We start from the raw sequence: 14,071 nt of genomic DNA, 5'->3' as shown, positions 1-14,071 counted from the left end.
GAAACATCGAATTATTGACTTTCTTCCCTCTCTTCTCTCGTGGGAATTCTTCCTCCTTGATGAGCGAGTTCATCAAATCCTTTTAAAACCTCGTTATTTTCTTTTGTTTTTTCTTTTTCTACTTTTTTATTTATAAACTTATTCATTTATTTCAAAGTTTTTAAAAGTCTTTATTTATATGAAGTGATGACAAAGGCAAATTGAGGAATTCATCTTATTTATCATCATGGTTTTCATATTGATTTTTAGCTTTCTTCCTTTTTTTTAAACTAGTTTTTTGCACCACGAGAATTATTCAAGTTTTATAAAATATTATTATATTAATAACTCTATATTCATAAATCATGTTTAAAATATTAAAATAAATATAACACTCACAACTTAAAATATTAAACAAACAAAACGTTAAACCCTGAGGGGTGTAGCTCAACTGGTCAGACCATATGTTTGCTCTCTAGATGTCAGTCGTTCGAGTTCCACAAATCTCAGGGCCACTAGAGGCTTACATGGTCGTTAACTTCAGGACCTGTAGGATTAGTCGAGGTGTGCGCAAACCGGTCCGAACACCAACATTAATAATAAAAAATAATAACCCTGGGGGTAGCTCAACTAGTCAAGCCTTGGGTTTGCTCCTCAATGGTCACAAGTTCGAGTTCCCTTAGAGTCATTAGAGGCTTACATGATTCTTAACTTCAGGGCCTGTGAGATTAGTCGAGAGGCGCGCAAACTAACCCGGACATCCACGTTAATAAAAAACAAAAAAAAACATTCAAAGTATTTTATTTTTAATAGTGAAATATATTATAGAAATGATAGAATTATTTTTTAAAATATCATAAAGGGATCATTACCGAAACAATGTAGTCTACTTTTTATGTTTATTGAAAGGACTATAAAAGTTAAAAACTATAATCTATATAGTATAATAGAATAACGTAAAAAACAACTATGCAAGAAACATATATTAGAAAATCATATCAACAGTACATGAAATATACATAAATTAAAGGATCATTAAAATAATTTAAGAGCATTATAGTCTTTTAAGATTATTCAAGGATATTATAATCAAACAAAATCTTTATGTTCACATTAAAGTTGTTAATCTTAGTTCTTATATGATTAATGATTTATAATCTTGGCCCTGGGAGATTTCTTTTGCTAATAATGAAACCTCATAAATAATTGTAAAACTTATAATTACCAATCTAATATTAAATTATGCTTCTATTACTAAACGACAAGTTGTGTCCCCCGACTAAAAGAATTCCACTGGTTTTAGCTCAAGACAAACACAGTCCAACCGTACTTATAAAGACATGGAAAAATACGAAGAAGTGGAAAAGTGGGCAGGCCACTAACAAATGTTCATAATGTGACACATAGTACTGTTCCATCCCGACAACCTACAACGCACGCCATCGTATAAAACCGTAAGGAAAAAAACAATGAAGAATATAGTTTAATTAGTCAAATTTTATATTTGTTTTTTAGATATTATAAATTTAAGTTTTATAAATTTTAAAATTACTGGAGTCTTATATGGTTATTAATTTTAAAATTCGTAAGATTAGTCGAGATGCGTGCAAACTGACATAGACACCTATATTAATTAAAAACAACATGGAAAAAAGGAAAAACATTAACATAAAATAAAATAATAAGGGAAGGTAAATCAGTTTAATCAGTGTTAGGCATAAACAAACTGTCTTTCAGTATAAATAATATATAATTGTTTCAACTTAAAAATTTAATCTGTATGTAAGATATAAAAATAATTTTATATTTTAAAATATATTTCTTAATAAATCTTTTTGAACATTAGATTCACCACTATCTTTGCAAGAAAAAAAAGGTGACCAACCATCTAGGTGGTGGCCCAGTGGTAAAAGATTGGGACCAAGAGGTTTGCTCCCTCTGTGGTCTCAGGTTCGAGCCCTGTGGTTGCTCATATGATGGCCACTAGAGGCTTATATGGTCGTTAACTTCAGGGTCCGTGGAATTAGTCGAGGTGCGCGCAAGCTGGCCCGGACACCGACGTTAAACTAAACTAAAAAAAAAATGGTGACCAGAAAATAGCAACAGCTAGTACGAATAACAAGTTATTTTATATACCTCATAGATATTGACTAAACAATGTCTTAAAACAAAACATAAAACAAAACCCAGCATCTTGTTCAAGTAGGATTAGCCAATTGAGCCAAACAAATCAAGAATCATTGAGACATATAATTTGTGCTTTGTTATATAGATTCTTTTAATGCATTTTTTATAATGAATATAATTAAAAATTGAAGGATTAAATTAAAAAAATATTCAAATTAAAAAATAAAAAAAAATCCAAATCATATGTTTTAAAAAATTAAATGGAAAAAAACTACAACCAGAGCCCGGAGGCAATAATAGTAACTATTATCTCAAACAACAATTTAAAAATAAAAATAAGGGTTGCCTATGAGATTTAAATAAAAAATAGTCTTCATTTTTTAAAGTTTGATAATAAAAAGAATTTTTTTAAAAAAAGTATGCACCTGGCATTTTGTTTTTTTTTTTTTTTTTTTTTACTTTTAAAGGGTTTTTAACCTCTTAAAATAAATATAAAATAGGCCAGGTTCATGGGACTTTCCATATGCCTCACATATAAAATGGCCTAGCTCGCGTGCTAGACCTGTGAAAGAGGTCAGATCTACAAGCCAAACCTTTTTTTCCCAATAACAGAAGACGTATAACACGTTATCCACCTTTCTTTTTAAGTGGTTGTTTGGTATTGTGGCTGCGGGTAAGGTTCACCCGCAGCCACAATTTTTCCAGTTTGGTAACATTCCCACCACAATTTTTCAATGGTGGGTCTCATCATTAACTGTGGTGCAACCACAGGTTACAAGAAGCAGCTCTCGACTGCTTCTTGTAATTGGAAAATGGATGAACAGTGGAGCATGGCTCCACTGTTCATCCATTCTATTCTAACAGTGGAGCATGGCTCCACTGTTCACGTGAACAGTGGAGCATGGCTCCACTGTTCATCCACATTTTCTTCAAACATGGATCCATTTTTTTCTATGAATAGTGAAACTGGTCCGATTCAAAGCTAAAAATGTATTGAACTGAGTCCGATTCAACAAAATATTTTTTTTATTTTTAATTGTGTTTTATTTTAAAAATTAGCGTTAAACATTATTCAATGACTACATAAATTAAATAGAGATCGCTTGACGACGCCGCATTTACAAAATTTGATCGCAATTTCAATTTCATACGTGATGGAATTGTAGATAGTTTAATGGAACAATAAAAAATATTTTAAATAAAGTATTATTTATTTCATGATGTAATAGCAATAGTTAAATCTACAATATTAAAATTAAAAATCATCAATATTAATATATATTTTTTAAAATTATTTTATAACCTCAATTTCAAAAGCATTATTAACCAAATACATTAAACTACTTTTTGTTCAACCTCAATTTCAACCACAGTTTTAATCAAACACTTATTTTTTCAAACCAACCTCAACTAAAAGTATTTTTTATAAAACAACTTTTTTCAAACCACAACCATAAAAGTTACCACAATATCAAACACGCTCTAAGTCGTCCACCCTCTAATTTGTTTTTCAAATAAAATTACGTACAATGAATGCATCATCACTTAGGATTCAGTGACCAAGGATCACTGGAAAATCAGTATTTTTTGCCCAAAAGTTTTATTCTCAACTCATGCCTCCATCTCCATTTCCATTGGAAATTAGCTATGAAATTTTTTTCCTCAGTGTTTTCATTGCTATTTATGGATACTTTTCAATAGCCAATGAACATTCTGAAAAGCTTAAAAAAAATGCATATGAAAATACATGCATGTCTGCTTTTACTACAAAAGAATATCTTTTGATGCCCTACGTGGGTGTGGGTGTAAAGCTTTTGAACATCAAAATGGCAGCCTGACATTAAGCCTCCTTAACCATATCGAATGAAGTATCATATGAAGCATATCATACGGCTGAGCAGGTCGGTTCAGTTTGAAATGTCTCCGTATCTTTATAACTCTCCCTTGCAATATCAGATACCTTCTGAACGAAATCTTTTTTAAAATTGTTTTAATCTCAGGTATCTTTTCCGACGGAATGTTCACTGAGAACTTACTCCAATCAAGAACATCACTAAATGGCAATGTATAGTTATCAGAAATGGTCACAGGTATACACCCTGATTGAATTGCTGTCACCACTCTTGGACTTGCTACTTCATATCCACTAGGGCACAGGCAGAACTTGCTTTGACCCATTAATTTGAAGTAATCGTTTTTCTTGTTATGATCAAGATACTCATGGACTTGAATTTCATCGTCTTTATCTTTCCAATGCTCCAACAAGAGCTTCCTGATGTAACCATGAGCTCCCCCAGCGAAGAAAGCGAAAATCGAGCGCTTACTAGGGGGTAGACCTTTGCCAGGCGGTCCAAACTTGCCGAACGGGATGTTGATTTCAGGTATTGAAACATCCCTTCGAGGCTCGAATCTCTCTGATGTATTTGCATTGCAAAGGACTCTAATAAAGTTCTTGTAGAGACGAGGATTGGCTCGTGAGATGTCTGGTGCCTGAAATTTGAAATGAAGAATCAATTAATTCACAAAATTAATCGCACACATTTAGTTTTCATTACCGGACGACAAAAAGAACGTAAATTTCTGATACCCAGTCATGACAAGAAACCAAGAAATGATCAGCTCCCTCAGTTCTATTCCAGTAAGGGTACTTGCCGGCTACTACAGTAACATAGTCTTGGACCAAACGTTGCAGCTCCACACGAGAGAATGTAACGAGGGGCCTGTAGATATAGTGAATGATATAGGCCACGCTGATAGGGAGTAAGAATGTGTGTGCCTCGTCGGGGTGACTAGCAGCAAAGGGGCTCTTCCCACTTTCCATCTCGTCAAGAAACTGACCTTCAATGCTGTAGATGAGGTTTAAGGGCGCAGAATGGACTAGAGGAAGCTCTCCTTCCCTGTAAACCCATATCCTGAACCTCTTCTCCATCTCTGTATAACTCCTGAATAAATATAAATTAATTTTGGTTATGTAATTAATTATAATTAGTGCATGTTGATCTTAACAACTGATCATTGGAACATGTAACATGCATAGTACGAATTAATACTGTGAGAAAAACGTGTCCTTAGTGGAGCTGATGTTTTTCTCAGCACCCTCCCTTCCCTATTCTTCTCTCCCCCACAGACAAATTCAAATAATATTCCATTGTATTGCCACTGTAGCCTTGAAAAACCAGAAATCATGCACAACCAAGAGCCATGCCACATATATATTGTACGTAGCAAAGGAGAACCAATAAATGAAGTATCATTATCATGAAGGAAATAATTGGCGTACGGTGTACGATGTACAATGGTGACAGGCAGCTGGCACCTGGCAGCTAGCACAGCCTTAAACACTTGATTACCATAAATTTAAGTTCTGATCAGTTCAAAAATAAGGCAATTAATGATTTTTTTTACGACTAACGAGCTTCAGCTAATTAAACTCAATATTATGAAATATAAAAAATATAAACAAACAAAATTAAAATATTAGCAACAATGAATTCTGTAAATATACTAACAGCTTCCTTTTGCGTTTCAAAAAAAATGAAAATAAATTTTGTAAAGCATGAATGGCTTGTAGCTCGAATGGTCAAGATGTACTCTTCCTAAACCGAGAATGGTGGGATCTTGAATTCGAGTTCCACTTTTATCAATCAACCGCTAGTTAATTAATATCCGAAAAGAAAAGAATGTTGCAACTTAACTGATGAAATGCATAATGATTTCTGTACATGGCTCCTCTGGGGATATAACTCCCCTCCTTGTATGATGAAGAGTTATGTGATCGAACTGCTTCGTAAATGGCAGCTCTTGCTCTAGCTAAACCTGCTTCAATTCCATCAAAACGTGTCTTTTTCTGCCCAAAAAGTACACACACAAAGAAAGATCAATAACATAAAACAAATAAAAAAAGAAGATATTATTAACCAGGCTCACTCTTTCATGTCTTGTAATTAGTGAAATGCCTTGTGATGGTGACGGCGAGGGTGACGGCGAGGGTGAGGGTGAGGGTTGAAGCCTTTCAAAAGTGGGGTTTGGAGGTGGTAGCAAAAGAATTGGTGAAGAAAAGGATTGAAAGCTATCAAAAGTATGGTTGGTGTTACCATCAATACTGTAATTAGGTGTAAAAAAAGAAGACGAACGACTTGAAATCTTGGTTGTTTGATTAAAGGGAGATAAGCAGAGGAAAAACAGAGTGAGAACAATAGCTGATAGTAGTAGAAAACTGATGAAGGAGCTAGTAAAAGTTGCCATGGGAACATGCTCTCTCACAACTTCTCTATAGGTTTTAAGCACGCATGGTGTACGTCTTCATAGGCTGCCCTGGAAAGGATGAAAGACTAGCAATAATTTAGAAGATACAGCAAGCACAGAGAGACTTTTCATGTTGAGGGTACAAAGTATCCTTTCATACGAGCTAGAAATGGAAAGGAATTCATTCAGCAACAATATTTACAAATGAACTCTCTTGTTTTGTTCATTAAAAAGAGATGGGGTGAATTACGTATATCCTTTTTCTCCTATGTTGCATACAGATAAGATTTCAAGGTTAATCACTTATTAATTTATACCCATTGAAATTATGTCTATATTTTATTTTGAGTTTGTTCGATTAATAATCTAGATTCATTTAAATTCTATTTGGACCTTATTTTTACATTATTAGATTTAATAATTTTACCGATAAAAATTTATATCGGTACATATATCATCAGTGGACTTACGGAAGGAAACAGTCTGTAAAAATAACTTTCATCGGTAATTTATGGGTTGTTGGTAAGTTTGTCGTTAATAAATATACCGATGGATTTATAGACGGACAAAGTACGCCAAAAAAATTTACTGTTTTATTTCGTCGGTATATCTATCAGTAAATATAATATACCACCAACAGAATACCATTTGTAATTATGTTGGTGTTTTAACAGTAGTAGTGACATTTTTAATAATTTTTTTCCAACTCTCTGGAATATACTAACAGTCTAGTTTTGTCGGTAACTTCATCGGTAATAGTGGCATTTGCAGTAATTCTTTTCTAACTCACCAACGAAAGAACTTCATCGGTATATTTTAGAGAAAATTAGAAAAAAATTATTGCAAATATCATTGTTAATATCAACTCACCGATGAAATTACAGATGATATTTTGTCGATGATATGTTATATTTACCCTTTAATAAAGAGAATTCTATTTAGATCTTTTTCCCTTTTATCTTGGTAAAAAAAAATACAAAGCTTCATATAATTTTATTTTTTTCTTGGTCTGGGTTGATTTTTTTAAGTGATGAAATGCTAATTTAAGAACAAAAATGAATTTGTTGATGCATCTAACGTTTTTTTTTTTTTTTTGAAAAATGAGCGAGAATGGAATTTTTCAAGCCTAGGAGTTGACAATTAGATTTGTTTAGCCATCATAGATTGCTAAAATCTGAAACAAACTTGTCATTTACAGTAAAAAATAATAATAATAATTAAAGAAAGCCCAAGCAAACGTGCTTTAGCTTTTTCAAGGAACATCAGAACATGTGTGTTGCGAAAACAGTCACCGGCACCCGGCTTGTCTTGATTATTAAAAAATATGATAATAATTATTTTTTAAAATAATTTTAATTTGAAAATATATTAAATAATATTTTTATTTTTAAAATTTATTTTTAATATTAACATATAACAATATGAAAATATTATAAAAAATAATTATAAATAAAATATTTTATTTTAAATTTTTATAAAATGTTGTTTATAACGTATTTTCAAACGAGATCTTTGGACTATATGTTACGAGGTATGACATGAAACACGTTAGTTCTTTCCTTGCCCAATTTGTTCACGCATGTTTTCTCGTTCTGATGTGGGAAAAGGTGGAAGATATGATGGAGAATTGATCCAACTCATCAATTACGATAATTACGTTGTAAGTCTGAATTCTTTTTATTTTTCTCGATAATTACGATATATATTTTCACGCTAATTTTTATACATCAAGATTATGTTTTTCTATAATCGGATTTTAAACAAATCATTTATACTTAAAAAAAAAAATTTCTTTTTGTTTATTAGACTAGAGTGTGTATATAAAAAGTTGTTCGAAAATTGATATGATTGAAATAATGGAACCAAGAAGGTCTGTTATATCTTTGTTTCTTATTAATTAAAATATAAAACTAAAAAGTGCAGAAAACATTGTTTTGGCCCGCCAATTAACTTCATGGATTAAAATAGTAATTCACAAAGGTGGTTTTTATTTTATTTTTTTACATTTTGATCCTTTTTTGTTTTTCATTTTATTATTGATTTTTTTTAATTTAGTCCTTATATGATGTATTTATGGGGATTTTGAGTTGATAATTTATTTTAATTTAGCATCGAGTTAATATCAGAAAAATACTCTAGCATTGCGGTATAATATATTTTTAAGAAAGTTTAGTTAAATAAAAAATAATTTTTTAAAAAACTAGGTTATTAAACTTCGTGGAGTCAATGACCTAGTTTGCAAGTTTAGCGAGGTAACCCTGAATATCGAAGAATAAAATTGAAAACAATAAATTAAAAAAGAAAAAGAAAAGTTAAACTCTTCATACCCATCAACAGGCTCATGAATTTTCTAAAATTTAATAATATGTTTTTTTTCCAAAACTATTTTTTAACTATATAATAAAAAGAAAAAAAGATGATTATATATATAATCCAGTTCAATTAGAAAAAAAAATACTCTGCTAAACTCGTAAACTAAGGGAATAGAATTGAATTTTATAATTTGTTTCGTTTTGTTTTCTATGAGGTTATCATAGTCTTAAAAAAAAAATCTCAGTATTGATTTTACGTTCAATTTTACAATCGTCTATTTTTGTTATCATATAGTTAAATAAACAATAGTTTAGAAAAAAAAAAACAAGTTATTAATTCCAATGGAGTCCTTACCTGGTTTGCGGATTTGACATGTTGACCTGGGTTACTCAATTCATGGGTTTTGCAGGTTTATCCATTAAACCTTATATGTTTTTTTTTTAATTTCTGGTCCTTTAATTTTTTTAATTAATTTTTTTTATTTCACTCTTCTTCAATATTGAATTGGTTGAGAAATGAAATTCATGGTTTATTTTTTTCTACTTTTTATAGGGTTATCACAAACTCAAATAAATATTTTTTTAGTGTTGGTGCTTGATTTTGAAAGCATCTAATAGTTTCATAAAATTAAATAAAAATAATTTATAAAAACAACAAAGTTATTAAACTCATTGAAATCCGTGATCTAAGTCGCAGGTGATTGAGTTTGATCCAATTTGGCATCATCTCAATATAAAAAAATTGCTATGTTAAAGTTTTTTTTTAAGTTATGTTATATTTTTACCGGTCATCCAAATTGTTTTTGGACCCATTAAATTGAATAATTTACTTTGGATCAATTCTTACATGGTTTAATTTGAAACTCAAGTTAGGTAAGAAATCGAGTTGATATGTTTCAAAATCAAACTGTTTTATTGGATTTAATAATACTATAAAAAAAACTTCATAATCTTAATATTTTTTAAGTTTAAAAAAATAATTCATTCATGACAGAGTACGGTCAAATATACCAGTCCTAGCTATGATGTGTGTCATGATCATTAAAAATTGTATAATTTTACAGACTAAAATCAATGAGGCACCCTAATGTTGAGCCTCCTAAGCCACACTGAGTGAAGCACCATATGAAGAACATCATATGGCTTAGCCGGTCGGTTAAGCACAAAATGCCTTTGCACTTTCATCACTCCCTTCTGCATTTTCAGGTACTCATCATACGAAATTCCTCTCAAAATTGTCTTAATTTCAGGAATTTTCTCCACTGGAATTTGTACCGAAAACTGGCTCCAGTCAAGAACATCACTGAAGGGTAAATTATAATGGTCAGAAATAATAACCGGAACACATCCTGAATAAATTGACTCCGCCACTCTAGGACTAGCCACTTCAAAACCGCTAGGGCACAAACAAAACTTGCTTTGCCCCATTAATTCCATGTAATCTTGATCCTTTGGTAAGTATTCATGAACTTGGATCTCGTCATCTTTTTCCTTCCAATGTCTAAGCAAGATTTTGCGTATGTCTCCGTGCGCACCTCCTGCAAAAAATGCGAAGATCTTGCGTTCGTGGGGAGCTAAGCCACGGCATGCTGGAGTGAGTTTTAAGGGGGGGCAGTTCAGCTCCGGCAGTGTAGCATCTCTTCTTGGTCGGAATCCTTCAGAAGTGTTGGCATTACACATCACTCTTATCAGATTCTTGTATAGTTCTGGGTCATCTCTCGAGACCTGTGGTGCCTGAAATTACAAGGAAAATGCACAAGAATTCCAAATGTGCAGTCGCAACGTTAGTATAACTAGAACTTCAGTCCCCGTGTCATCTTCTTGCAGGGGACATGCTAGGTTCAATCTTATCAGATTGTCTACGAAGAGACACACCAGAACTTCAATTCTACATAAATAACCACGTACGTACCCAATCATGGCAAGAAACCATAAAATGGTCACCACCTCTGCTTCTGTTCCAGTAAGGATATTTATTTGCTACGACTGTAACATAGTCCTTGAAGATTCTTACTAGTCTTTCACGATGATAGGTGGTGATAGGCAAGTAAACGAACTCAACAATGTAAGCCACGCTGATTGGTAGGAAAAATGCATGGGCCTCATCATGATTGCGGGCTAAAAATGGGCTCTTCCCACTCTCCATTTCATCGATGAACTGGCCCTCAATTGAATAGATATGTTTCATGGGCCCGTTGTGAACCATGGGCGTCTCTCCTTCCCTGTAGACCCATATCTTGAATCTCTTTACCATCTCTGAATAACTCCTGATTAAGGCAGAAGAAAACCTTGTTAATCAATCCTGTACGTGTAATAAATAGCAAGAAATATTGCTCAGTGGTTAAGGAGATGTGTTGCTTTTCTTGATTTTCTAGTCTGACTTTCAAGAATATTTATTAAATTTTTCTAAGTATGTCATGTCGATGTGGAGGTGGGTGTGCCTTTAAAACATCTAGAGAGGGACTTGGTCTCGTTGATACAGAAGCTATTCCAAAGATACCCTTATCATTAAAAAAAAAAACAAAGAAATCATGAGCATCCAACTAGTTTTGGAGACCTCGTATATGGATAGAATACAAATAGAAGTAAACTATAGCGCATGAATCGATATAAACATTAAGTACAAGGATGAAATTGAAAAAATAAAAAAGAAGAAGTAGGAGAATGAACAATAAATTCATTGTAGAATGACAGTGCTGTATACAGTGCATTTAGACAACCCAAAATAAAAGCAAGTCCCCTTTTAATTTTAATTTTAATTGTACTATGAGAATTTACGTGTCTCGCCATTCTGGGTTAACATAGATGCGAGTGGAAAAATGCAAATGGGAATACGGAGGCATGCCCGTTCTACTCGTTATATGCTATCGAAAACAGGGCTAGCTTTTACCAGGCCACATGCCTCAACAAATCCCGATCCCTAAATGAAGTAAAACATTTCAAATCAGTCCCTATTGGTAGCAATATCTTGATAATCTCAAAATAACCTATTTTATCATATGATTTTGATTGTTTCGAAGACTAATAAGTTAGCATCAATGCACACATCGCTACTTAACACCTTTTCCTTTTTCTTTTTCCTAAAAAAATTATAAAATGCAAGATAGTTGTTGTCCAAGAACTCAGCTGAAATAACGAGCCAATAGTGATCCCATTACAATTTTTTTTTTTTAAAAAAAAACATTTCTTATAGAAATCCTTAAAAATCAAAATCATAGACTAAGAAACACTTAATTTGTTATCTCATGTTTCATAATGTTTCGGTTGATGGGAACACCAATGTTTAATTAGTCTTTTAAGAACAAAAAAAGAAAGTTTGATGAAATTAACACAGATTGTAATCATAGGGTTGATTAACCTTCCTTCTCCTTCTTCTCAAAAAAAAAAAAATGGTAAAATAAAACACCTCTTGAGTAGAGCTTTTTTACATGTAATATACATAAAAACTCTTCGTAGAAATGATATATTTAAATAAGACTTGACTTCTTAAATTTTATATATAGATATCAACATAATTAAAGAAATAAATTGAAAAGAATTCCAATTTTACGTTAGATAAGTGAGCAAATATTAGAATCGGCAGTATTTCATAGGGTAAAAAACAATACAACCATGCATCACACTATAGTAATTAATGTGTAGTAGTATAAACATTAAAAAAAAAAAGGAGTGGTCAATAGAAACTTAACTGATGAAATGCGTATGCATTTCTGTACATGGATCCTCTGGGAATGAAAGCATCCTCCTTCTCAGTTAATGTATAGTTCTTTCTTCGAATTGCTTCTTGTATAGCCACCCTCGCATTTACTAAATCTGCTTCAATTCTCTCTATACCACTCTTCTTCTACAACATGAAAAACAAAAGAAAAAAAAAATCATCCGTCAAGCCAAACAAACAGTTTCTTACCAAAAGAAGAAGAAGAAGAAGAAGAATATTGTTGATGATCACCTTTTTGTGGCTAACAATGCTATTGTTTAGAGCAATATTGGTAGAAGTTAAAGGTGACCCAACTTGTGGAAGAACTTGAGTGGTGTTGCTGTTAGATTTGTGTTGGTTAAATATTGGGGTTAAAGGAGGGGAAATTATAGTTTGATTGTTTTTGAATAATGGAAATATTGGGGTTAAAGGAGGGGAAATTATAGTTTGATTGTTTTTGAATAATGGAGAGTTGTAGATAAGTAGGAGGAGAAAAATGGTTGAGAGCAGAATGAAATGTATGGGGCAACTAAAGGTTGCCATGGCGATAGGTTGCCAAGGAGTGGTGAACTATCTGCTATATATCTAGGGTTCTTATATATCAAGGTAGGAAGAGACTAGAACGGGGTTTGTGTAGAGTTCTCTAACTAAGCCTCGCCAACTTCTTGTGTTTTAAAAATGAAATGAAGTACAAAATAAATAAAGACCTTAACCCAAAAAACATAAGAAATTTTCTTTGAAAATAATATACTGATAAACTGTGAATACAAAACAACAAAAAATTACAAATTTGAAGAGAAAACCATAATGTGCTCTTAATAAATATTCAGTTCGATTCAAATTTGTATTTTTTTATATATAATTTGGTTTAAAAACCAGAAAATAGTTACTATAAAAGTAAAATTGATAGTGGGAAGGACGTAATATCTTTCTAAAATCCACACAAGTCAACGAGAAGCATATGGAGTGCTCTTTCCCTTCATTCACTGGATGAGAAATTTGCTATACTTAGCTTCTGAATCAGGCGGTATGTTCACTGCCTGATTAGCAACATTTGTGCTTTGAATCCGCTTTACAGTGCATGATCAAATCTTCTGTGTATATTGAGCTAGCTGTGAAAAGGCTATGGGGATGGGAAGATTGTGTATAGAGCTAGCTGTTCTTAGAATAAATAATTAAAAATAAGTTGAAATTATGCGTACTTTTTATACTGAGGCACGGACTTGACCCGGGAAATAATCTCATTCACCAAAATATACAAATAATTTAAACAAGAAGAGTTTCCTTCGCTAATACTCTATTGTTATTATTTATTTTTGATTCTTAAATTAAATCACTAGATTAATGATCTTTACTAATTACAAGAAACCATATCTAACATAAAGAACTTGTTCACAACTTGACTGGAATAATTTAACGGGCGATGTCTCCAGTTTTTCCTCAAAAATTTACTCTTCTTGAAGGGTAAATAAGAGGAAATTAATGCATGGTTACTCACCTTATGCATCCTTCTTGTGATCTGTGGTTGACTTTAATCAGCACTAATTAAATGCCTCACGTGCTATGGCCCTAAAAAGGGTTACAACTACAAGAATTGTATGTGAAGAGTATTATCATAATTAGTAAATGAAAATATATATAGTAGTTCTAAAGGTATATTGGGCGGTTCCAAGACATTATTTTATAGAATATGATCATGCAATTAAGTTAA

The 14,071-nt window shown here is 32.2% G+C and overlaps 2 protein-coding genes across 2 annotated transcripts; both read right to left on the bottom strand.

The window, feature by feature from the left end:
• Positions 1-3,747: 3,747 nt before the first annotated feature.
• On the bottom strand, positions 3,748-6,569 carry LOC18099923 (probable glycosyltransferase At5g20260). Its single transcript, XM_006381047.3, has 4 exons — positions 6,034-6,569; positions 5,802-5,953; positions 4,694-5,048; positions 3,748-4,596 (listed from the first exon to the last, which is right to left on the bottom strand). The coding sequence occupies exons 1-4, from the start codon at positions 6,349-6,351 to the stop codon at positions 3,928-3,930; spliced, it is 1,494 nt and encodes a 497-aa protein (XP_006381109.1). The 5' UTR covers positions 6,352-6,569; the 3' UTR covers positions 3,748-3,927.
• A 3,090-nt stretch (positions 6,570-9,659) lies between these two features.
• LOC18099922 (probable glycosyltransferase At5g20260) lies at positions 9,660-13,002 on the bottom strand. Its single transcript, XM_006381046.3, has 4 exons — positions 12,613-13,002; positions 12,353-12,507; positions 10,576-10,930; positions 9,660-10,397 (listed from the first exon to the last, which is right to left on the bottom strand). The coding sequence occupies exons 1-4, from the start codon at positions 12,901-12,903 to the stop codon at positions 9,735-9,737; spliced, it is 1,464 nt and encodes a 487-aa protein (XP_006381108.3). The 5' UTR covers positions 12,904-13,002; the 3' UTR covers positions 9,660-9,734.
• Positions 13,003-14,071: the final 1,069 nt, after the last annotated feature.

The sequence above is a fragment of the Populus trichocarpa genome, chromosome 6 (genome assembly GCF_000002775.5).
Source record: "Populus trichocarpa isolate Nisqually-1 chromosome 6, P.trichocarpa_v4.1, whole genome shotgun sequence".
Lineage (NCBI taxonomy): Eukaryota > Viridiplantae > Streptophyta > Magnoliopsida > Malpighiales > Salicaceae > Populus > Populus trichocarpa.
This window is presented reverse-complemented; position numbering and strand designations above follow the sequence as displayed.